This window comes from Myotis daubentonii, chromosome 2, assembly GCF_963259705.1.
Source record: "Myotis daubentonii chromosome 2, mMyoDau2.1, whole genome shotgun sequence".
Taxonomy (NCBI): Eukaryota; Metazoa; Chordata; class Mammalia; order Chiroptera; family Vespertilionidae; genus Myotis; species Myotis daubentonii.
In genome coordinates this window covers 98982399-99008465 of record NC_081841.1, presented here as the reverse complement: position 1 = coordinate 99008465, position 26067 = coordinate 98982399, and the positions used below count along the sequence as shown (strand labels likewise).

At 46.5% G+C, this 26067-nt stretch overlaps 1 protein-coding gene and 1 pseudogene across 28 annotated transcripts in view; one reads left to right on the top strand and one right to left on the bottom strand.

Annotated features, from left to right (window-relative positions):
- The window catches only part of CACNA1C (calcium voltage-gated channel subunit alpha1 C), a 616430-nt gene extending 590788 nt beyond the window's left edge, over nucleotides 1-25642 (bottom strand). For 17 of the 28 annotated variants that reach the window (XM_059683979.1, XM_059683971.1, XM_059683980.1 and 14 more), the window contains exon 1: nucleotides 24836-25641. In XM_059683979.1, coding sequence (XP_059539962.1) covers nucleotides 24836-24884 — 49 coding nt within the window. In that variant the 5' untranslated portion in view covers nucleotides 24885-25641. Of the gene's footprint in view, nucleotides 1-24835 lie in introns of all 28 variants that reach the window. The other 11 variants (XM_059683972.1, XM_059683989.1, XM_059683990.1 and 8 more) reach the window with 1 other exon arrangement.
- Nucleotides 7016-8532, top strand: LOC132226255 (L-lactate dehydrogenase A chain-like; annotated as a pseudogene).
- Nucleotides 25643-26067: the final 425 nt, after the last annotated feature.

Genomic DNA, 26067 nt, shown 5'->3' with positions numbered 1-26067 from the left:
CAAGGCACATGCCTGATTTGTGGACTCGACCCCAGTGGGGGGCATGCAGGAGGCAGCCAATCAATGATTCTCTCTCATCATTGATGTCTCTATCTCTCTCCTCCCTTCCTCTCTGAAATCAATTTTTAAAAATGGTCGAAGTAGTAGGTGTGCTATACATTCCTCACCTCCATCCTAGTCAATGGAAGACATCACTAATCAATCACTGCACTCATTCCCCTGAGCTTAGGCAATAGTTCAGAATCCTTTCAACATGAAAAACTCCATTATCAGTCCTGAATCAGCACAGGACTGAAACTTACTGTATTTGTCATCTTAGATGTATGGACCCTGAGAAAGAAGATACCTATCAAGAAGGATTCCGGGTGATTAACTGGGCTCAAATTTAAAAACAGAGTCCAGCAGCCATCTCTAAACACGGGGCTCTAACACAAACCACACTTCAGGGAGAAGCCTGCACTGAACTACCTGCCTCCCACTGCTCTGTGTTCTCAGCATCTGAACGAGCCTAACAAAGGAGTTCCTGAAATTATATTTCAACCAACAGGACTGAGGTGTTCCCTGTCAAATCAGAGCTGCCTGGCTATATTTCCCATCAGCATCTTCATCAACCAATCAGAGAGGCTCCATTCTGACCAATCAGGGCATTGCCTTTTGGACTAATCAAACTGCAAGGATTTGGACTCCTCATTTCATAAGGACCAACCAATCAAGGTCCAAGGGTGGGGACTTCTGTCTATATAAGTCAGCTCCCCTCTGGCCTAGGGAGCACATTTTCCCTTTCTACCAAAGATTGAAAAATGCACTCTCCTGGCTGGGCTAGAGCAGGGCCATCTCACAACAGTGCTTCTTCACAGCCATGCTGCTTCACAATTGAGCTGTAACACTACTAAGCTGTTCATAGCTGTGCTGTTCTCATGGTCGTGCTGTATCACAATTGTGCTACTAATAAAGTTTCCTTCTTCGCCACACCCCAAATTGGGGATTCCTGTTGACACTGAATTGGTGCCAATGACCATTAATCAACAGATTTATCTTTTGCCTGATTTAATTTGAAACCACAAGCTTAGGAAAATCATCCATAGAATGTTTTTAGTCTTACTAATTCTTCCTAAACTTATTTGCTGATGACTGGAATTCCTGGGGAAAAGATCAAATCTTTCATTTCACAATTAGACAAAAGCCTGAAAATGCAAATACTTCAGAGAGGAAATAAAATAAATTTATATAAAAATGTAAATAGTTGATTCTAGCCTCCCTTTGAGCAGGGTCCAGGTGACCCTACTCCTCCTGGAGAAACCATTGTCCTCCCACCCACTCCATGAAGTTGGCCTCCAGGGACATAGAGCCCACACAAGGTATGTCCATGACTGCCAGGATGAGCAGGGACTATGCTGTGCTGCATAGCTCTGTCAGGGATCTGAGCCTTTTATCTGTGGGTGTGCCTTCCCAGAGGGAAGGAAAGGTAAAAGCAAAAAGCCTTGGATCCCTGAGGATGATGAGAAAGCTCCACCGCAATGGGAAGGGTACAGAAAGGGGAGATGACACTCAGAGATAAACCTCAGTGCCACAGAGATAGCAACTCAAACCCACAACATCTTTCACATACTGTTTGATTCCCTTATTCCAAAAGCTGTTCAACTTCTAGACTAGGGTTTCTTTTTATAAAAATTTGGTCCTTGATGGGATCAGGGTATCAGATCCATAAAAAACTAAACAAGACTTCCAGACCCTGGAGTATTCATTCATTTCTCAAGTGTGGTTGTAACAATGTACCATGTTACCACCGCTGAGAAATTCAAATATAGCTCAGCCAGTGGCTCCAATGTAAGCTCCAAGAGGGCAGATGCTGGGCTATTTCATTCATCAGCGCATCTAGGAGTATGTCTGTCTGGTATCTACTACCTAATACATAGTTGCCAAAAATTGGTTTTGTTTGTTTATGTCTTCTGCCAAGGAGCTATTACAGTGCCAAACTCACAATAAGCACTCACTTAACATTGACTGATTGATTGATGATTGATAGTCTGTCCTATCTTTGGTTCCCTAGGTGAAGGAAGGAGAATGAGTGACCCTGATGTACCTGGTATACACCTAATATACATAATTTATGTAACAGCCACCTAATGTACCAAATATAGTTTTAATTAATATCCTATCTAATAAAAGAGAAAGATGGTAATTGGCATACGACCGCTACCCTTCCCATTGGCTAATGAGGGAGATATGCAAATTAACTCCCAGCCAAGATGGCGGCCGGCAGCCAGGCAGCTGATGCGAACAGGGAGGCTTGCTTGCTTCAGTGACGGAGGACTCCAATGTTCCCCGCCTAACTTGCCGGCCTCTCAGCTGCAACTCTAAGCAACTATGTTGCAAATATAGAAGCTAAAAAACCCCCAGAAACCTGCTTTACTCAGCCAGGCTTCAGCCAGCCGGACTGCAACATTGTATCAAATACAGACGGTAAACAAAGGCCAGAAACCTGTTTTCAGCAGCAGAGGCCTCAGAGCTAAAACTGGCCCAGAATAAAAAAAAAAAAAAGAAAGAAAAAGAAAAAAAAGAAAAAAAGGAGCGGTTGGGAGCTTCAGTCACCAGTCAGCCTGAAAACAGCCCTCAGCCCCTCAGCCAGACTGGCCAGGCACCCCAGTGGGGACTCCCACCCTGATCCAGGACACCCTTCAGGACAAACCAGCCAGCCCCCACCCGTGCACCAGGCCTCTATTCTATATAGTAAAAGGGTAATATGCCTCCCAGCACCGGGATCAGCGGAGCCGAGAGGCCTCCCGGCACCGGGATCAGCATGACAGGTGGCAGCGCCCAAACCCCCTGATCGCCCTGCGGCTCTGTGTGTGACAGGGTGCAGCACCCCAACCCCCTGATCGGCCCTGCTCTGTGGGTGATAGAGGGCGGTACCCCAAACCCCCCTCCCCCACCATGGGCCCTGTTCTGAGTGTGACAGGGTAGAGCCATAACCTCCCCATTGGCCCTGCCTGAGTGTGACAGTGGTGGCGCCCCAACCCCCTGATCAGCCCTGCTCTGTGGGTGATAGAGGGCGGTGCCCCAACCCCCTGATCCGCCCTGCACTGTGTGTGACAGTGGGGAGCTCCTCAACCCCCTGACCAGCCCTGCTCTGTGTGTGAGACAGGGTACGGAGCCCCAACCCCCCTGATGGGCCCTGCTCTGTGCATGACAGGGGGCAGCACCCCAACCCCCTGATCCGCCCTGCTCTGTGTGTGACTGGGGGTGGTGCCCCAACTCCCCTATTGGCCCTTCTGTGTGTGACAGGGGGGAGCTCCTCAACCCCCTGATCGGCCCTGCTCTGTGCGTGACAGGGGGAGCTCCCCAACCCCCTGATCAACCCTGCTCTGTGTGTGACAGGGTACGGAGCCCCAACCCCCTGATGGGCCCTGCTCTGTGCATGACAGGGGGCAGCACCCCAACCCCCTGATCCGCCCTGCTCTGTGCGTGACATGGTGGCGCCGCAACTTCCCTATCGACCCTGCCTTCAGTGTGAGAGGGGGTGGTGCCCCAACCCCCCAATCGGCCGTACTCTGAGCGTGACTAGGGGTGGCATTGCAACCTCCAGATCCGCCCTGCTCTGTGCATGACAGAGGGCAGCGCCCCAACTCCCCAATCGGCCCTGCTCTGAGCCCGACCAGGGGCTGCACCTAGGGATTGGGCCTGCCCTCTGCCACCCGGGAGCAGGCCTAAGCCAGCAGGTCGTTATCTCCCGAGGGGTCCCAGACTGCGAGAGGGCACAGGCTGGGCTGAGGGACCCCCTCTCCCCCCCGAGTGCACAAATTTTTGTGCACCGGGCCTCTAGTCTAATATATATTTCTAAGTCCAATGATATAAAAAAGGATAATGGACTAATATTCTGAAAGTTCAAAATACTCTAAATGAGTAAATCCAGAAAGATAGACTGGAAACCATTAGGTGTCATAAATCAGAAGTGATAGTTAAAGGAGGTAAACTATTGGACATCATCATGTCATGTCGGTTTGTGAGCATTTCCCCTTATAAATATAGTTTTAGTAAATGACCAGTTCGAAGGTTAATGGTTTAACAAACCAGGCAAAGGTATATTTACAATAATCCCATCTTTGTAAATGTATCAATACTTTCAAAGCATGTTTACACCCAGGACCTTCTGTGTCCTGATAACATCCTTGTGATGGAAATAGAAGGACTGGTATTACTAGCAGTCTATACAGCACAGATGCAAATATCCAGCTCTGGCAATATGGCAGGCCAAGCTTAGACCATCAAAAAAATGGGGAATTCATTCTTTTTATGATGCAAAGAAATGCTGAACAATATGAGCTGAGTCCCAGGAAGGAAGGGAGAACTTAAAGCTGAGTAATGAGCTGGGGTATTAACAGCTGGGATAGCTCTGGGGGATGTGGGGTTGAGAGGCCCACAGGTCAGGGGTGGAGTTCTAACCCCTAAACAAAACAGGAGACAGAGCTAGAGGACCCCACAAAACCAAAGGGTTGACTGAGACCCTAGCATAAACCTGAGAACCTAGAACTATTAATCCTCGGTAAAAAAGGGGTCTAAAACCCCTACCCACATGCCCAAAGAAGAGCTAAGAAAATGTGGATCACAAGATGCTGATTGGGACTTCCCTTATCTCAGAATTCCAGCTGAAGCCCCAAACCTGAGAGCAATAAGTGAGAAGTATCCCTCAAACAACAGAGGCACTGGATGCCAGGAATAACACGCAGCCAAACTGGTCCTTGATCCCTCCCTCCAGCACCCCACTCAGCCTACATAAGAAGAGGACTAGAAACAGGCATCCTAGAGGCACCGTGTGCTCCCCCCAACTCCCTCCCAAATCAAGTGAAGTGGGCACCAAGGGGAGCATCTCTGGACACTGCAGTGGAATAAAGAGAAACCAGCCTCTCATTGCCCCCGCAACCCTCTACCCCCTCATCCCCGCCCGATGTCCACCCTGGAGCACCAGAGCAGAGCATTATTCTTGGGAAAGCACTGACCGTGCTGTTTAGAATCTGGAGGATGCATACAAACTGAGGTTGGTGCCTGCTTCTTGCCTGGAAAATTCTCTAGATTTGGATCAGCTGTGCTGACAGGACAAGGAAAAGGGGCAACAATGGAAGACAGCCTGCAACTCCAACTTTTAACTAAATACAGCAGCCTCTACTGGGCTGAGCTGGTGATATGCAAGGTCGCTGGATTCAAGCTACCGTGAAAGTATTCCTCCCAAGAGGGCTATCTCAGCAGAAAGAAGCTATGCAATTCACAAGAAGTCTTGCAGAGACCACATCACCCACATCATGGAACTATGAGGTATAAAGGACCTCAAGGGGACATTAAAAGAGCCCACAAAGATGCCCAAAGAAAGAGCCAGTATTGGGATGGCTACCATAGTAGAGAGTGACGGCCAGCCAATGTCAGGCAAAGCAGCACCAAGGAGGAAGACTTCAGCCCCGTTTCCATTAAGCCTCTCTCCTCTTTCCTAATCCTAGAAGACCAGAAGGAGGGAAGGAGTGGAAGAACCAGAAGAAAGAAAAAAGTAGGTCATGACCCTCTTCCCCCAGATAAATCTGAAAGCCATGGGTAAGACTTGAAGTAGCCTATGGACTTCTAATATTTGTAAAATGAGTCCTAATTATTGAAATGAGACTTTTCTAATAACTGAATGTGAGTGGAAAGCTAAAATAGGCTTGAGATGATGTGAACAAGAAAAAGGAAAGGAAGATCCAACAGAGCAGGTCTGAAGGCTGCAACGGTAGAAAAATAAAATGTTCCCTGTTTGTATGAGTCAGCCCATACTATATACACGTTCCACTTGTCTCTGAGATTCTGGGTGTGAAAATTTTTTCTCATGAAATATTAAAGCACCGGTATACTGTGGACACTCCAAGTCAAGAAGCTAATATTAAAAATTGTTTATAGACAGTGAAGCCATTAAAATTGCCTACTTGGGGCAAATGCAACACCTCTAAAATTCAGGATGCTTAGAACCTAGTCGGACAACAATTTCATAAAGATGGGCTCACACTGAAAAATTTTATGTCACAGAAGGAAGTGATCAACCATCAGTGAAACTCAGCAGAAACAAGAAACAGGATAACTATTCCTCAAGGGCTGAAACAGATAAAACTATCTAAAATAGACTATAAGTATTATAAATATACACAAATATATATATATTTAAAATGATTAGCAATCTAAAATATGGAATAGAAACCATAAAGGGAAAAAATACACTATTAAAGAAACAAATTTTAAAAAGAACAAAATATATATTTTAGAAATAAAAGTCATTGAAAATAAAAGCATTTAAAGTTTAAACAGCAGATTAGATACAAATGAAGAAAAAATGCTGAATAGGAAGCTAGAGCTGAAGACATTACCCTGAATGTAGCAAAGAAAGATAATGAAATACAGGATAAGAAAAAGCATTTAAGAAAAAAGATAAAATGAGAAAGACCAATACATAGTTTAATAACAGAGTATGAGAAGAATAAAATAGAAAGACTGATGGAGAGGCAATATTTTTAAATGACTAAGAATTTTCCAGAACTGGTGAACAATATGAATCCTTAGATTGAACTATCCCACCAAGTCTCAAGCAAGATTTTTTTTAAATCTATGTATTAACACGACTTTGTAAAATGGCATAATGCAAACGACAAAAAGAATATCTTTTTAAAATTCAGAATATTGATTTGGATTTACAGAAGATTTTTCATCAGCAACAGTAGAGTCCAGAAGATAATGGAATATCTTCAAATTACTGAAGGAAGATATTTGCTAACAGAATTATGTATCTGATTAAGCCATCACTGAAGGGGGGTATGGGGGGGTGGGGAACAATTCAAAACAAAGACTGAGGAAATTTACCACAAAAGACCATTGCTAAAGAAATACCGAATATGTGCTACAGTATTTAGGGGGGAAAAACAGAAAGAGAGCACCGGAGTAGCTACCATTGGGTCTGGATCCAACACAATGTGCAACCGACGCCCACCTGCCATGCACTCAAATTTCTTTTGTTTCTAAGTCCAGTATGGCAACTCTCAAGAAGCAGCTGTGAGTCTGCTTAAGGAAGAACGAAGTCCCCAGAATAAGATTACAGTCATTGGTCTGGTGCTGTTGGGTGGCCTGAGCCATCAGTATCTAAATCAGTGGCTCTCAACCTTGGCTGCACATTAGAATCACCTGGGAATCTTTTTTAAATCCCGATTTCTGGGCCTCATCCTCTGGAAATTCTGTTTCTTTGTTATTGGGGGGGGGGCACAACATTAGTAACAAAGAAACAGAATTTCTGGAGGATGAGGCCCAGAAATCAGGATTTTAAAAAGATTCCCAGGTGATTCTAATGTGCAGCCAAGGTTGAGAACCACTGATCTAAATGAAGGACGTGGCAGATAAACTTGCTCTTGTTGATGTCACGGAAGACAAACTGAAGGGAGAGATGATGGGTCTCCAGCATGGCAGCCTTTTCCTTAGAACTCCAAAAGAGACAATAGTGTGACTGCAGAGACTACAGTGAGACTGCAAACTCCAAGCTGGTTATTACCACAGCTGGGGCACGTCAACACCAGGGAGAATGCCGTCATAATTTGGTCCAGCATTACATGAACATCTTTATTTATTATTGGGGGGGGGGTGTTATTATCATGATTTATTATAGGAAAAGGATATAGATTCAAATCAGCTAAGGGAAGAAGCATGTGAAGTGTCCAGCTGTCCTTTACCTGTGTAGCCAGGACACAGGATGAATATCTTTAACTTCTTCATTCCTAATGTGAAATACACCCCAACTGCAATTTGCTTGTTGTTTCCAATCCAGTGGGTATCGTGACCTATGTGGCTTGGAAGATAAGTGGCTTTCTAAAAAACCATTTATTGGAAGTGGTTGCAGTCTGGATTCAGCCTGGTTCCATTACCTAATGGGGGAGAGGCTGGGAGTTCACCCATTAAGCTGTCACGGGTGGGTGCTTGGGGAGCATGGACATTCTAGTGACCCTGTGTGGAGTGGAGTGAATGTTGCTGGTGTCTCCCCAAAGGACCTGCACCCTGATTTAGGCAGTGATGCAGATGAGGAACAGTGGAAAGAAGTTCACAAACAGGTGGCTGAAAGTGCCTATGAGGTGATCAAACTGAAAGGCTACCCACCCTGGGCCACTGGCCCGTCTGGCAGATTGGGCAGGAAGTATGACGAAGAATCGTAGGCGGGTGCATCCAATTTCCACCATGATTAAGGGTCTCCACGGAATAAAAGAAGACGTCCTCCTTAGTGCTCCTTCCTCTTGGGGCAGAGTGGAACCTCTGATGTTGTGAAGGTGACTGACACCTGAGGAAGAGCCCGTTTGAAGAAGAGAGCAGATAACTGGGGGATCCAGAAAGAGCTACAGTTTTCAAGTCTTCTAATGTCCTACCACCTCACTGTCTGGGCTACAGCAGGATTTCAGTTGGAGATTGTGCATATTGCCCCTTTTATCTGATCTGTGACTGAAAACATCACTTTCCGAAAGGTAGGAATAATAATAGTTCATAAAACCCTGCATCTGTGTCCTGATGCTGGCCCATCCTTATCTTGTGTGAAATAGTTCCACCTCCTCAACGGCGCCACTGCTAATGCTGCATACACTACAGTTGCCCTTCAAACTAGATGGGTGTGTGTGTGTGTGTGTGTGTGTGTGTGTCCACTGGGTTATATAACTTGTGGTTCCTTTACCAAACATGCCTACTCCAACATTTTTTCCTCCAATCAATCACATCCTGGGATGCAATGTATAAAGTTAATATTGCATGTCATGTGCATAACTGTTTTTAAAGGATCTGATTTTGTGTACTGTATGTATCACACTCGTGTACATTGCCATGTAATGTAAAAAAGAAAAGTCCACATGTAAACAATGGAGCCAATTATCCAAGAATCATATCAACTAGAACACCATATAAACCTTTAAAAAACAGAAGGAAAAGAATGAAAGATGCAATTCAACTTCCTCACAAAGATTTCCTTGGGAGCAGGTGTGTCTTCTTAGTCACATGTAGTGCATATAAGATAAAGCACCCCAATTCAAGATCCCCTCTCAATAGTTCCCTACACAGGACAACCCTGTGCCTCTGAAACCCAAAGCCTTTTTCTCTGGTACTGTTTGTGAAGTCATGCAGCAGGGTTGTTTAACACTCTTTCTGCCCCACTCCCAAGACATCTTTCTCTGAGAAAACTTAGCTCAGAAATACTCTTTAAGCATCTGAGCCTCTACTACAATTTACCCATGTAGCTGAAAATACATAAAGGACCAGACACACAAAGCCTTCTTCTGCTGTATTTCAATCAATTCCTTTGCAATGTTCAAGCAATAGTCATTTATAAATGGAGTTGGAAGAATAAAGATTTTTAATTGGGGGACTGAAGGAAGCAGATCCCCAGACATGCTGAGGTTAAAAGTCCCTCAAAATGCCAAAGCAAAAGGTAGAGGTCATTCTAGGCACAGGTCTCCTTGTGCCCAGATATGCCTGCTCCTGTGACACATGCTATCTTTCAGAGTTTCAAGTAAGTCACACTGCTCCCCCTCCTCTCTGCTGCTTCCCTCTCTCACACACACACATATGCACTGGCCCACAAGTGTTAGAGGAATCTTTCCCGAAAAGCCTTGGGTTTTGAATTTACATTCATTTCCTTCTGAGCCTGAAAAACACAAGCTAGATGGCATTTATTGCCATTTTATCCTCTCCCTGTAGAAAAGACCATGACCTAAATGTAACCATGTAGGAGGCACTGACCTGTGCCTGTCCATGGCCCAAGTGTGCCTGATGTGACTACACACTGTGATACCTGTGAATGTCTTGAAGAAGAATCATGGCCATTTCTCAGGGACACCAGGCCCATTCCATTGCTTCACCAAACCCAAGAACATTTTTCTTCCAGTCATTTTCTTCTTTGGTATCTTCTTTTCTCCTTTTTCATTCTATCAAAGTCAAATGCTAAAGAAATGCCTAAGACCAGCTGTCTGGAGAGTGACAGCAGGTGGCACTGAGAAAACCTATCCATGTGGACCAAGCTCATTCCAAACTGATACACTTGGAGGGAAACAGTGCATTCTGACCAAGTCTCGCTGCAATAAGAAAAAGGGAAAAACCCACAGCTTTCTGACCAGGTCCCTCAAGAGACAGAGCTGGAGTCAGTGCTGCCCTTGAGTTTCACCAGAATAAGGCCAGACGCTGCAGGTAGGTTTTCCAGATGAGGCTAGACAGGGTGAAATGGTGGCCACAGGGCTGGCTATGACGATCCCCAGAGACTTTCACAACACACTGTTCCTGGGCAGGCAACTGGTACTACTTTCCTACCACCCTGCATCAACTCTCCTAACGCTTCCATCATCCTCACCATTCAGGTTTACCATCTTCCTGTTCTCATGCAACCCCAAAAAAGTCCACCAACCCCTTTGTACATCCATTCAGATCTCAAGGGGCCAACCACTATTCTGAAAAATAATCTGTAAACAGGGGCAGGCTAGAGAAGTCAGACTTCCAACTCCTACTAAAACATGAGTCCTGGAACCTTCATTCCCACCAGCCACCCTAAGTCTCCTTATCAACTCTAATAGCTTCACTTATCTCCTTATAGAACTAGAGCTCTTTGCCCCATTGACCTATGTCACTTTGCCAAACTCAATTCTAGGGAGCCATTCTCAGGAATGCTAACCATTGCTGGCCCCTAACTCATGCCTCCTGACCTCAGCTGGATTCCCTCTCAGACTTAGGAACCATTAGTGATTTCTTTGGGATGTCCCTTGCATTTTTCTACTGACTCTTACCATTCCTGTCTTTTCAAACTCAAACTCCACTCCAAGCTGCCCTCCTCTCTCTCAGAATCCAGCTCTCCCCTCTCTGAGGCCACAAATATCTCCTTTTAAAGTGCTACCTGCCAAATACCACTCTATATTTCTCATCCTCTGCTACCTCATGTCTGTTTCTGAAGATATTATTCCACCTCCCTGCCTGTCCGTGACCCCACTGCCTACTTCTTCTATCAATCTCCTCCTCCAATTTGACTTTTCCAATCTCTCCTGTGCCAACAAATCCATTCTCTCTTTTTTCATTCACAGTCAAAACTCTTGAAAGAATGGTCCACATGAGCCCTGCCCCATTTCATGCTTACCACACCTCAACACTGTGCAGTCGGCCTGCACAACAATCATTCTGACCAGAGTCTACTGATTATACCCAAATCATCCAATGTAGTGGGGTTTTCTCACTTCCCACCTTCCCTTTCCTCTACTCCATTCAACACCGATAGCAGTGGCCTCTCCCTGCCCTCTGGCCCCTAGCAGCAAGGCTCTCCTCCCACTTTCCTGACTACTCCTGCTCTATCTCCTCTATTTTATCCCCTTCCTGTCACTTAAGGGCTCTGTCTTCAGCTTCTTCACCATTTCCTTTCATCCATTTCCACAGCTTCAAATATCACCTTTAAAAAAACAACTCTAATTATGCATGTATGCTGGGTATCTTCTATTTGTCCTCCAAATCCACCCTCTCCCCTTCTCATCTAGATAACAGCAAAGGACTCTCTCACTTTCTTGCTTTTGTTGAGAAAAATCCCTTCTTCCCTCTCTTGCCTGGACTATGGCAAAAGCCTTAGAACTGTCCCTCTACCTTTGGCTTAGCACCCTCATCACCTCATCCTCTGCCCTGCTACCTGACCAGCCTCTGATCACACCAGTCCCTCACTCACTTTCAATGGCCCTCCACTGCCTACCAGATGGGGTGCAAACTCCTCAGCCCAATATAAAGTCTCTCTACGTTACCCCTTTCCTGCCATTCCAACCTTCTCTTCCACTTCTCCTGCACATTAACATGTGCTCTAAGGAAACTCACTATTCCTTTAAAATCCAATGCATATGCCTTTCAACACATTATTGACTGTACCTTCTTCATGTTGGGAATGTCCACCCTTCCTCACTGCCTTATTTCTGTCCATCCTTTCAAGGTTCAGCTATGTGACCACCTTCATATATGCCTTCTCCATTTATTCCATGTGACTATACCACCGTCCTTTAAACCTGTGAGCCTCCCATCTTTACCTCCTGTAACATCAAGCATGCTCTTTTATTACAGTGTGGGATCTAGGTGTCTGTGTATGTGAGTGTATATCTTACCTCCTATTAGATTATACATTTCCTAAAGGAAAAGATAATTGAGGTGTTGCAACCTTGAATCCAGGTCTCCTGGAATCCAGAGATCCTGTGAGCAAACTGCCTGCTTAGAGCAGATGCTCAGTAACTTTCTGTGGATGACTAACCATCCCAATTCTGGGAGGGGAAACAAACAATTTAAGATTATTTCACCACAACTGGCATGAGATACCCCATTTTCAGAGACATTTCACAGTCAATTTATCCTGGGGAAAGACTTCTTATCTCCTGGTCTTTCAGACAGCTAGACAAAGGTCAACATTTTGCCTTTCAAATAATTGAAAAACAGAGCCACAAGATCCTATCCACTGCAGTCCAAATATGAAACCTGAGTCACTGCAATCCCATAGGATGTGGAGTCAGACCCCCAGGATGTCTTGGGCAGCCAGACATGGCAACAGAGGCTTTGACCGTAGGGAAACACTATGCAACCTTTCAGCTCCAGACAGTGGCCAACATACCCCTGTGAGCAGGACCAGGGAGGAGGTGTGAAGGCAGAGCTGACAAAGGAGGAATTTACCAATAGATGGATTAGATTAAGTGTATCAGGCTTCGAAGTGCCTGACCTGCATTTCTTTCTTAGAATACTGAACTGTATTAATCTAAGAAAGAACATACATACACACACACACACCAGGTGAACTCACCCATCAGGGAACTAGGTATGGGTGAAAAGATGCATAGGCTCATACAGATTCAACATTTATGAGGCTTTGAAATCTGTACGTAAGTCAGGACACAGCACCCTAACAGATGATAGAGTCAAGCTACAAAAAGAAGTTGAACCAGAGTCAAGAGATGGTAGTTCTAGCATATTCTGTCACCAAAAGGCTGTTCAACTTTAACAGTTCCTTTAAGGAATAAATGGAATAGCATATGTGAGGCCACCAAGGATAAACATACAATAAAGTCTAATATACAATATTCACTCAAAAAATCTGACTAGGTCCCACCCACCCCCTTGCCTAACCAGGCAAGTTGTTCAGATTCTCTAAGTCCAGGTTTCTTCATCTGAATAAATGGGAATAATAAAACTTGTCCCACTATTTTAACAGATTTTTTTTAAGAATGGATAAAATAGTAGACATGAAAAGGATTTAAAAGGTGTTTGGAACAGTCAAAATATAAGGTGATGTTATTACTTTTAGGTAAAACAATTACAAAAATATAGCCACCCCAAGATTGGAGAGGGGCTTTGTGAGTCACAAACGGGGCCAACACAAACCCCACCAAGGGTTATGATTCCGCCTGCTCAGCCACGCTTCTCTCGTCCTCTCCTCCCTCTTTCCTGATTCTCTCCATTGGCTGCTGCTTTTCTTTCTACATTTTGTCTCTCCTTTCCCTCCCTTTAAATGTCTGAGAAGCAGGCAAGGGGCCTGGGCTCTCCCTCAAAGCAGCTCCAAACCTGGGAGACAGGGACCCCTCACCAACCAAGCCATGCAGCCCTCCACCAGCACAGACACACAGCAGCCACTGAGGGGAACCGGACCGAACCACATGGCAGGGGGCAAGCCTCTGCCAGGGTCTTGACGAGTGCCGGACTGGACACCTCTGTCCACAGGCATGGGTGCTCCTGGACTAGTCAGACAGGCAGATGGAGAGACAGAAACAGACAGACTAAATAGCTTTGTCCTGTCAAACACCCATTTCCTGCCACGTTACAAAGCCCAGTTGGCACAGAGGTGAACACTGAACTGGATCTAGAGAACTTCATTATTTTTGGAACGGAGGCAGCATCAGTCACTCCTGAACAAAAGGCAGCTGTTAAATTGTTAAACACCTAATTAAAGTCAAACTGATAGAGGCACTGGGAGCCCAAAGAAAATAAGAGACCCTCATTACTGACATAGTAAAATTTCCTGATACTATGGTCTCAGCTACATAGGATTCAAACTTGGGGAGCCACACAAGGATATGGGCTCTTATAACTAAAAAGCCCTAATTCAGACCCAGAAATTCCATTACTACATATATACCCAAAAGAATTGAAACCAAGGACCCAAACAGACACTTGAATGCTAATGTGTACAGCAGCATTATTCACAACAGCCAAAAGGTGAAACAGCCAAGTGTCCATTGACTGATGAATGAATAAACAAAATGTAGTCTATACTTACAGTAGAATATTATTCAGCCAGGAAAAGGAATGGAGTTCTGATACATGCCATAACATGAATGGCCCTTGAAGACATTATGCTCAGTAAAATAAACCAGACACAAAAGGATAAATACTGTGTGATTCTACTTCTATGAAATATCTAGGATAGGAAAACTCAGTAACAGAAAGTAGATTAGAGGTAACCAGAGGCTGGAGAGAGGGAAGAATGGGAAGTTACTGCTTAGTGGTTATAGAGTTTTTATTTGGAGCAATGAAAGAATTCTGTAAATAGATAGTAGCGATAATTGTCCAACATTGTGAATATCATTAATGCCACTGAATTGTATATAATTATGAATGGTTAAAATGGAAAATGTTGTTATATGTTTACCACAATAAAATAATGTTTAAAGGGTCATAATTCACATCATCTCCAACTATCAATAGATATGACTTAGAGACTTAGCTTTGCTGAAATAGTTAAAATAAATCTTAAAACCACATTTCATGTAACTGAAAGAAAGTGTTTAATCTCATCTACAAATGACACCAAGGTCCCTAACTAATCTCATATGCTTCCTTTTAACTCCATCATTTATCATGTAGATTGTCACAACATACCCAAACCTGAGAGGCATGAAATGTGCTGCCAAAGTTAGAAAATACAGGTGAGCTGCAATTGTAGAATTATTATCTCTGCCAATAATACATGAAAATCCATAGAAATAGAAAGTAAATTCATGGTTGTCAGAGGCTGGAGGGAGAGGGAATGGAGAGTGACTGCCAGTGAACAGAGGGTTTCTTTAGGGGGTGATGAAAATGTGCAGGAATTAGACAGTGGTGATGATTGCATAACTCTGTAAAAATACTAAAAACCAATGAACTATACGCTTTAAGGGTGAATTTTATGGTATATGAATTATATCTCCAGAGATGTTATTTAAAAATCAATAACTAAATAACTAAATAAATAGGGCTTGCAGCCCAGGGAGCTCAGCTTGCAATGACGGTCCTCTGAACTCATGGGGATCTTGTTTGTGCTGGAAAGTGTCTATTTCCCCAGAGGAAATTCCTGAGAAGACACTACAAGAATGGATGGTGAAGCAAGGCCACCCCACAAAGTGGTCATCTCAAAGCCCAGGCCCAAAGGTCTAGGTCTTCTGGTAAGGTCTACCAAGGAATCAGAACCAAAGATCATCCAGGCAGAAACTATGAGATGAATGACTAGCCATGGAAAGGGACTGCAAGGAGAGACACCTAAAGTGACCACCTAGTAGCCAGAAGAGAAGAACAAGCATTCAGTGTTTGTCCACCACACATGACCAGGGGGCTCTGGCAGCAGAGTTTCCACAGAGCGAACCCAAGCAAGGTACCATGAGGCTAACTCAAGGTAGTTTCTCCCAAAATGGACAGAGAGTGAGCTCTTCCTCCTCCTCTTCGCCTCATGAGAACAGAAAGAACATATGCTTTGAAAGTCTAAAAGACCTCAATTTAATTCCAGTTCCAATACTGTCAGGGTGACCTTGGCCATATTACTTAAGGTCTTTGGTTCTCAGTTTCCCCACCTGAAAAATATTTTTAAGGATCACATGATACTAAGTGCATGAAGCACCAAAAACATTGCTGGAGACACCAGGCATTCAATAAGTGGTAGTTATCATTCCTACCCCATTCCATAAATATGAAGACATAGATATTATTCTTCAATATAGTTTATTTTTTTAATAAAAATGAAAACATGATGACTCCGTGGATCGTAGGAGAAGGGGCTGGGAGAGGGAGGGGGTTGGTGTGGGGAGCAAGGCACACTTAATTACAAGTTATCCAGGCTACTCATTGATGACAAGGTTATTTTTGCTTCAGGAAACTAAAAGCTAATCTGTCACTTAAGATGTGAAATTATAGTCCTTTTCTATTCTGATAAGTATCTCAAGATGCTATATGGAACTGTTCCCTCCCTTTATCTATAAACCTCTAGAACTTCCTATATAATAAAAGGCTAATATGCAAATCAACCAAACAGCAGAAAGACCGGTTGCTATGACACACACTGACCACCAGGGGTCAGACACTCAACACAGGAGCTGCCACCTGGTGGTCAGTGCACTCCCACAGGGGGAGCGCCGCTCAGCCAGAAGCCGGGCTCACAGCTAGCGAGTGCAGCGGCAGTGGCCAGAGACTCTCCTGCCTCCACACCAGCACTAAGGATGTCCGACTGCTGGCTTAGGCCCACTCCCCATGGACATCCCCCAAAGACTCCCGGACTGCAAGAGGGCACAGGCCAGGCTGAGGGACCACCCCCCGCCAAGTGCATGGATTTCATGCACAGGGCCTCTAGTTTGCTATATATAAAAAAAAAAAATTAGTTTATTATTCAAAGCTGAGGTTTACATTTAAAGCAAAGTTTTATTTTCCAGGCAGTCTGTCCTTCTGTACTGAGGGGTTGTGTTTAGATTTGGGGAATTCATGTTGGAAAGCGGGGAGTTTATTTGCCCAGGTGGTGTCCTTCCTGCTCTCAGTGGCCCTATTTCCTGCCTAGGCTGAAGGCAGGGAGCCTTTGCCTCAGCTGTGAGAAGATGGCAGCGTGGAGTGAACAGCTGCTGGGCATAAGGAAACCCTGTATTCCAAATGGCCCCACAGTCCTGGGATCCTGCTGGCCTGAGGAAGGCTGACAGTTGTCAAGAAAACCTACATGCCAGGACTCTTCACTGATTTTTCACTTCTCCCTTGATTCCTCTGGTATTAGCCAGAGCACCTCAGATTCTGTTTCTCTTTGTTTTACATTTCCATCCTTGAAATTTTGAATGTCAGCCATCCAACAACATGTAGAAAGCTGTTTGAAATGCTTTGAAAGTGGTTCCATGGTGCTGCTTTTTCAAACTCTAGTGCTCTGCTCTTTGATAAGAATAACTGATATTTGCACAGTGATTCACACTTATTTTTCCATTCAGAGCCTCACAGATGTCCCAAGAATTTGACTGGATAAAGACTATAATCTCCATTTTATGGATTAAAAATATGAGACCTGATTCCTTCAAAACTCTCAGAGAAAGAGATCAAGACAGAGACTGTGAGTCCAGTCATTGCCTTATGTATTTCATCTTTTTTTCCTCTCTTTTGCTAACTAGTATCTTTGAAAGGTTGTAGCCCAACATGAATTATTTTGGAAGGAAATATGTGTGTATGTGTATGTGTATGACTGAACATGACACAATGGTTACAAAGTAAATAGAGCTTAATTGAGTAATCAAGACAACATTTCTGCCCACAGGCAATACGGGAAGAACATTCATTTACTGTCTGGATTTTGGCTTGGTTCTCTAAAGGACAGGAGACAAGATTACTTTATTTCCCTTTTAGCTGGCTCAAGCGGGCAGCACCATGTGTAGCCGAGTGTATGAAAAGAAACAGAAACCCCTGTTGGCAAATTGGCAGCTTGAATATTTCATGAAATTATCGCAACACTATGTTTTGAAATGGTGGCATCCCCCAGGGATCTCAAAGGCCACATCTGTAAGCAAAGTCTGGCTCGTGCCTCTGTCGTAAAGCTAGAGACCAAAACCGCCTCAAAGGCCCCTCAGTTTCTGGGAGACAATGTGTGAACGTATCAACAAGTGAGCCCATGAACACTTCAAGGATGATGGGAATGTCAGAGGCAGGTCCTAGATGAATTCCCTTCCATGTGCTGAATTTAGGCCACAACTCCTTATTTCCATGTCCCCTGGGAAGAAATAAGAATCGTCCTAGGAGACCGACCCTGAAAAGGAAGCAAGGAGAAGCCTTTGTTCTTCCAACTCAGAAAAATTCATGGCAGCCTGTCCTCGGGCCAGCTGCGACCTAAATGTCTCCACGGTTTTCATCCTGTGTAGTTAATCTATGTCTCCGTGCCTTGGCCAACAGCAGAGCTGGCCAGTCCACAGAGAACGCCCAACAGCTCATCAAGGGAAGTCCTATAACACAGTCTGCTCTCATCACCCCACTCTCCCTGAGGGACTGAAACAAGCCTAGATTGGGGCAGAAGGGAAGGGAGCAAATAAAAAAGGCTTGGAGGTATATCCATTTGCAGACAAAATAGCGAACTGAATTATTCTGGAGTTCCTTATGAACATGTATGAACTTTACAGTCGAAAAAATTATTTTTAAACCCTTCCAATGATAGATACCCCTACCTACTCCCCATGCTATTTCCAAATCTAACATCTCAGAAGTTATTTTAGCCAGTACAAAAGTAGGTTTGGGGGGGAGGGCAGGGAGGACATGGAAAGGTTAAGAGGTTTACTAACCAGAAACACTAAGCAATGCTCTCCTCCTGGGTTTAACATACACCAAGGGTGGTCAAAGAAAGCAGGTGGGAAAAGAGAATGAAGAATTTTTCTGTCACATCCCTGCCTAAGTGACTGACTCTCTAGGAGCCTCTGTTTTCTCAACTGGAAACGGAGTTTGCCCCTATAGGTCCTTTTACCCATAAGATGTTCTGATCCTAGAAAGTAAATTCCCAAAGAGACACTGCATTTATTCTGTCTGTCTGACAAACCTTCAAAGCACGTGAGTCCACCCCATCTCTCTCTCTCTCTCTCTCTCTCTCTCTCTCTCTCTCTCACACACACACACACACACACACACACACACACACACACACATACATGGGACAGCACAAGAAGGCCATTTTAAAGTGAGTAGGTTCTAGAGAGCATGGTTTGGAGGATTTTTATGTGTCTGCAACAAGCAGAATCCGAAGTAACCGCTTGAGCTAAAGCTGACCCACGGTTTGGAGGATTTTTAGAAGAGGGGGGAACTGAGAGGTTTTGGCTTCTTGCCAGTTAACCGTCCCCATTCCTCATCCTCTGTTCAAAGCCAGATGAACTATTCCTTTACTTCCCTTGATCTCTGGAGAAGAGCTTGTTTTCAACCTCTATTTAACTCCAGAGCTCCAAGCCCAAACTGCTCTCCTTATGTCCTTTAAATTCCATTTAAATTTAACTCAGTTCCATAAGTGGTAACTGTGCTCCCCAAACTACCCCATAGACACCCCCTGTCAGCTGGGCCTCTTCCTGTGTTGCTCCATCTCCCTCCCGCCAGCCCTGCTCCCTGAACTCCCAGGCATTTCACAGCTTTGCTCCTCAAGGCAGCCCTCCTGGGCTCCACCCACACAGTGCACAAGGCTGGAACTGCAGCAAGGCTCTCAGGGTCCCAAGGTTCCTGGAACCTGAGACTCCACTCCAGTTCCATTCTGGCCACAAGCAGCTGCCTCCAAGAGCTCCTAAAGCCTGGCAGGAAACAGCAAGGAAGTCTGCTGACATGTGACGTTGGGCCAGGGAGGCCTGGTCTTGAACAAATAAGCTGCCATCCAGAAATGAAGATGCAGAAGACCTCTTCCACAGTACCTAGGTTTTAGGTTCAAACAATCACATTGATTACTTCGGCCCTCCATTTTGCTTTTTCCGTGATAGGGTCCATTAAAGTCTCTGCACCTACCTTTCAAACAGCAGTGAAAAGCATTCCATTTTTGTGAAGGGATCCTGTCACATTTTTTATAGAGTATCTAACCTTGAGGTACATATAAACAGGTATTTACTAAATTATTTTAATAATGACAGTCATGGCTTGGAGTGTTGTTTCATTATCGGAACGTTTAACACTCATGTCGCTAAATATTAGCACCTGATATTTTGCAGAACAATCCCCGTGCCTTTTTTGTCAGTCTTCTGCTCTCCTCCACTGTGCCCATCACTCACTTAGGCAACAATGAGGATGGACTCTAAAAACAGACGAAATCAGTGTGATTATTTTGCTAATTAGTCTCGCCATTAAGTCTCCAGGTGTTTCCCAATCTATCAGCTTTCTTTAGTCCACCTTAGAAAATAAAATTGTCCCCTGATTTTGAATGCTGAGCACTGATTCCAGAGTCCCGGAAGGAATGATTGGGAGGACGCTGGCTGACCTGTGACTACCAAATAACAAACAGCTGTAACACCAGGCAGGGAGAATTACTGTAAAAGGAAGAAAGTGCTGTCAGCCTCTCTTAACACGGTGACAGGGGGTTTCTCAGGCCTCATAGAACTTGCCACAACAACTAAGAAAGCCAAGTGAAGAAAGAGATAGAAAAGAAAACACCAGGAGTTGGAAAACATCACTGAAAATGAGAACAAATCTCAGTCATTTCCTAAGCTAGGTCTCCGGAGCTGTTCTGCCATTACCCCAGCAGGAGACCAGCCAGACTCATAAACAGAAATCAGCTGTGAAGTATACCCAGTTGTTTTTGTTTTTTTCCTTAATAAAGTTAGGGAAATGTTTTCTTATCTTTGAGCTGACAAGTTTTGTAACCCTATAGGTTAGGGTTTCCAGATCCCAATTTTTAGGTCGCCTCATGCTCCACTAGCCCCTCTGATTAAACCATCCATGGTAAATTAGGGAGAAAATTAATACACAGCCATAACAAATTCAGCTAATCACCCAAAAGGCGCCCTCAAGGCTCTGTAGGATGCTGTCTGAGCTAAAGGTAAACAGAAGTCTGAGGTAAGAGTGTGCAATAGAGTGAGAGAAATCCAAAGTGGGTTTTCATGGCCAGAGGGTGGCAAAGTCACCAAGGGACTCAGCATACTGATATGTGTGTGTGGTGGCATGGGGACACACACTGGTCTTTGGAGTTCTCTGTACCGGGGGAGGTATGGGCATGATGAAAGAGGCACTGCAGACAGGAAATTCTCTCCAAATCCTTCTGACATCTTCCCCACCAAACCCAACAGGAGTGCCCCTGTGCTGACTCCTAAGCCCTGGAGCGCCACCTACTGGGTGAGGCAGAAACTACAGCCCCTTTAGGTCTTGCTGGGTGTGCATTCATTGGTTCACGCAGGCAAGCATTCATTCAGACATGTATTAAGGGCCTAAAATGAGCCAGGGCCTGTACTAGGAAGTGGGGATGAAGAGATGGGATTGGGCCTCAAAAGCCCCATTCAGTATGCTCCTTGGACTCCTTCAGTCTAGGCCTTATACACAGAAGAACCCACCTCGGGCAGTTACCTCATAGAGAAAACTGAAGGAAGAGTCCTAAGTCATCACCAAGACTCAGAGATGGCTCCAGGGGCTACTGGGTCACCATTACATTTGCAGAGTACTATACCTGCAGAGGAGCATCTACCTGTAGAGAACAATTCTCCACTTAATATGAGGTAGAAATGTCCAGTCTTAGGAGACTACAATACCAATATTCTTCTGCAACACACTGGGCCCCCAAAGTGCACTAGGCTCTTGTGTAATTTACAAGAGCTTTTCCCTATTGTGTTTGTGTGTGTGTGCATTACGCACTGAACACTATTAGCATGTGCTCTATTGAAATGATGAACTGATTCTTATAGTCTTATATGTAGTATTCTGATATGCTGCAAAATATCTGAGCAATACTAGGAACAATATTTTGAACTTCAGTCGTCCTTTTTCTCCAGTTTCCTTCATGCAGTATCCAGAGAAAGAGAAGCTAATGTCATGCTTTCTTTAACCTGCACAAGCTGAGGTGCAAGCAACATTGGCCTTTGACCATTTATTTGTAAAGAGAGTTAAATATGATCATTATTATTCCTTTATTATAATTACTATTCTGCTGTGTTGCCGAGTAGTTAAAAACAAAGCACACTGTGTCTTCCACTCCCAGGACATGCTTCTCCCCTCTTCCCTGCCTCCAGCAGATAAGGGACATACCAATGTTTTATTTGTTAAATGTTTGACTATTAAGAAACTCATTTGCTAGCTGTAGACCAAAATGGAAAATCAGCCCAGAAAAGTGGAAGGATAGGGTGGGACCAAGCAGAGAGGGCACTAGGGGTGAGGCCTATATGAGCCATTTCCAGCCTGAAACCCAGGGCCAGAAGCCAGTCCTTCAGGGAACTTACAGGCTGTTCCCATGCACGGACCACCACCTCCATGCCTGGACTCTCAACACACACACACACACACACACACACACACACACTAAAGAGAGAGAAGCTGGGAGAGAAAGGGCCGATGTGGTCAGTGCCTTTGAGCCTGTCAGAAAGAGGAGGCCCGCCACTGGCAACTTTTTCAGTTCTCTCTTCTTTGGTTCCTCATCATCACTGCTCTGAGGTAATCATTGGTTTCTCCTCTCTCTCCTGAAATTCTAACCCCCAATTATGTTTCATTGCCCCTTTGGTTATTAAGTCACAACAGCCCCTTCCTTGTAAATATTCATGCTCTTCCGAGTCTGCTTCTCCCCACCTTTGTCACCCTTCTCCTTTCTCCCCAAAATACACCTGGGCCATGCCAAAGAGGCAAAGAGAGGGGGTGGGAAATGGAGGGAGACAGGCATCCTGGTGCTCCTTCACCTGAAAGCCGCATCCAGGAATGGAGGCAAAATCACTCCTGTGAATTATATAATCACTGCAGCTTCTAGGGAGAGAACTGGAATCCAGGTTGCCATAGTGTTCATAGGCATGTTGCTGGAAAGGCAGAGCTCCCGGCCCTGCCTGCTCTCTCCCTTCCCCTCCATCTTCACACAAACCTCTCCAGGGTCAGCTCCTACTTTTAATGTCTGCTCCCTGCATGTGTGTGTGAGGAGGGGGCTGCTGAGGGACAAAGGGGCAAAAGAAAGGAAAAGGGCTAAGAAGGGGTTTATCCTGCACTAAGAGGAGCGCTTGTGAACTATTTAAGGTTATCATTATGTGAATAATCATCATTACCACAGTACACTGCCATTGTTAGTGAGTAAGAACAATACTACTGAGCTCTCCTCTTCAAGGCGGCTTAAACTGAGCTGAGAACTTGGAGGGGAGAATACCACCCCTGCTCTTCACAAATATCACCCTTTCCTTTGTGTCTCCCATTCCCTCCCTCCTAATCCATCCACTATTCCAAGAGCTAGGAAAGGGACAGGGGAACAGGTGGGGGTTGGGACACGGGGTAGAGAAACCAAGGGACAGAGCTGCCTTTGTGACCCCAAAGCCCCAGCTTACCCTAGGACTCATGACTCTTGACAAAATTCTTCCCCCCAAAAGAGGCCAAAATCCCCACATTGCCACCCAAACTCGATAGCAGAGGGACAATTAGCTCCCAAATCAGTTTCGGGATGGAAGATGGATAGAGACCAGGCAGATAGGGTGCCTGGCAGCCTCTGGCTCTAAAGCAGGGATGGGGAACCTTTTTTTCCACCAAGGGCCATTTGGATATTTATAACATCACTCAGGGGCCATACAAAATTATCAACTTAAAAATTAGTCTGCTATATTTGGCCAAACATTTAATTAACTCACTCCTAATGCCTTGGCAGGGCCAGACCAAATGATTTCGCGGGCCTTATAAGGCTGGCCCGACGTTCCCCACCCCTGCTCTAAGGGTAGGGGCACTGTCCCCAAATGGTGGAAATGGGGGCAAAAGAAAGAAGGAGACTGGCAAAAAGAAACATGGAGACAGCCCCTCCCCCAGGCTGGTCCTCAGAGGATCACTTGAAGTACCCCAATAAGTAACAGGACCAACAGCGACAGGTATTCGGGAGGAAGAGATGGAACGGAAGAGTGTAAACAGGGAGGATTGGGAAACTGGAAGAGAAAAAGGAGCGGCAACACCCAAAGAGACAGAGAAAGCTTTGGAAAACAGACAGGGACAGAGCCAGAGGCTGCCACCCTGCAGCCAGACCACCCCTCTACGCTCCATCGTGACCTTAATTGCTGAGTGATGCCAAAAATAATAACTTGTTAATAAGGGGGGCGAGGGAGAAAGTTTCCAGGAAGTGGGGAGTTACTTGAAAGCCTTTCTCCCCTCACAGGGGGAGCTGGTGACACTTGATGCCCATGATGGAGATGCTTGGAGAACACTGGGCAACAGTGTGGAGCCCTGTGAGCTGGGCACACCTTTTAATTATGTCCTTAAGACATGAAAAAGCAAAGCCCACACACCTCCCGACTCTTACCGCTTCCATCCTCAGGTGCTAGCCTATATATATGTGGGTGCGAATAAGAACACACGGGGCGTGGGCACCCTCGGGGTCAATGACAGTGGCGAGGCGGCTGGGTGTAGGTCAGCGGTGGGGGTGAGGCGCAGACTCACATCTGCATCCGCGGCTCCCTGAGCGCGCAGCCCAGAGCAGGGGCCCCTGGAAGCCAGTGGGACGCCGGGCGGCGGCCCGGGCGCGGGGCCGGCCTGGTGCGGGGTGCGCGCGCGCGCTCCCTGCCGCGCCCCGAGCGAAGCGAGGGACCCCAGCCGGCAGGGTTGGAGGACGGCGGCGCCCCTTTCCCTACGCGCGGCGGACCGGGCAGTTGGGCTTTCCAGGCAAACCTGAAAAAGCGAGGCAGAATCAGACACTTGGGGAACTTTTCCCCCTCGCCTGGAATTTCATAGGAAACACATGCGCCGAAGAAGCCGGCACGAGAGGGGGAGGGGCGGGAATTTTCCGCTCGGTCTCGCGGGGTGTGGGCCTGGGTCCCGCCGCTCGGGCGAGGCGGAGGCGACCCGGGCAACTCCGCAGGGACCGTCCCCCGCGGCGAGCCGGAGCCGGGCGGGGAGGTCCGGAGCCCGCGCCAGGGCCTTGGCCAGGCGGTGGGGCCAGCCTTACCTTGGTGGTTTTCCTCTGGGATGTACATCCTCGTGTTTTCATTGACCATCCACCAAAAATTGTTCTAAAAAGCGAAGAAGCCACAAAGAGGCAGAAATGTCAAAACACCCTCAGCGGGTCTGGATTAATCCCTCCTCCGAGGCTGGCGGCTTTCGTGCAAAATTCAAGGAAGCTGTGGAGCTGCGGTGTTTCTTCTTCCCTTCTGATGATTACCTGATTCCCATTATTGCATCAAACACCAAAAACTGCTCCTTTCCACTACTGCCTCCTTGAGTGAAATTGTAATGCATCCTCAGTACATCCGGGCCCCTTCCAAGAATTTAGCCCCGCACCTCTGGCGGCTTCACCGTTTGAAAAAATCAACCAAGGGAGGCGGCGCGAGAAGAGGCAGAGAGGAGGGGCGAGGGCAGCGACGGACCCCAGACCAGGAGGGCCCGAGGGGCAGAAGAGTCTCGCTGCTCAGGCCAGACCCGAGGCCCCGGCTCGGCTCCGCTGTGTCAAGAAGCTCCCGCAACTCCGGAGGCGCGGAGGCAGGAAGAGGCTCCGCCGCTCCGCGCCGAGCGCCGTTCTGGCAGGAGCTGTTTCTGCAGAGGCAGAGAGAGGGAGACACGGGCACGCGAGAGCGCCGCGCTCACCGCCTCCAGCCCAGCCCGCCGCCGCGCCCGCGCCCGCGCCCTCCCCGCCCGCCCGGCGCGCTGGAGGCAGACGCGCTGAACGCTTCCAGATGTGGCGCGGCGGCGGCGGCGCGCGGAGACCGGGCGCACGACGCAGGGCGCACGGCGCGGACCGAGCCCCTGGTTGAGCACAAGCTCGGCCCTCGGCCACGCCGCCGACCAGCCCTGCTGCCCACATGACGTCAAAGGGCGCAGGCTAGGTGCGGGCCTGGAAAGGGCGGCCGTGGGGGCTGCGCGCGGCGCCCCCCGGGGGCGGGGCGGGGCGTGGGCGGACGTGGGCGCGGGCGCCGCATGGACACCCGTCTTGCGCCCCGCCACCTCCAGCCACCCGCCCCAGTTATCCTGGGTAGCACAAGCGCATCCCTGAGCGGCCATCCACGACGGGAAGGCCTCTGTGAGCGGAATTCCAACAGGGGGGACTACAATCTGCCCAGCTACCAGTCTCTTTGCATATCGGGCCACTGAACAAAACTGCAAAATGAGCCGTGATTCCGTGATTCTGTCTGATCAATTATAATCAGGGCGGTTGTAGAAGTCACATATGCGGAGGAGAGGATG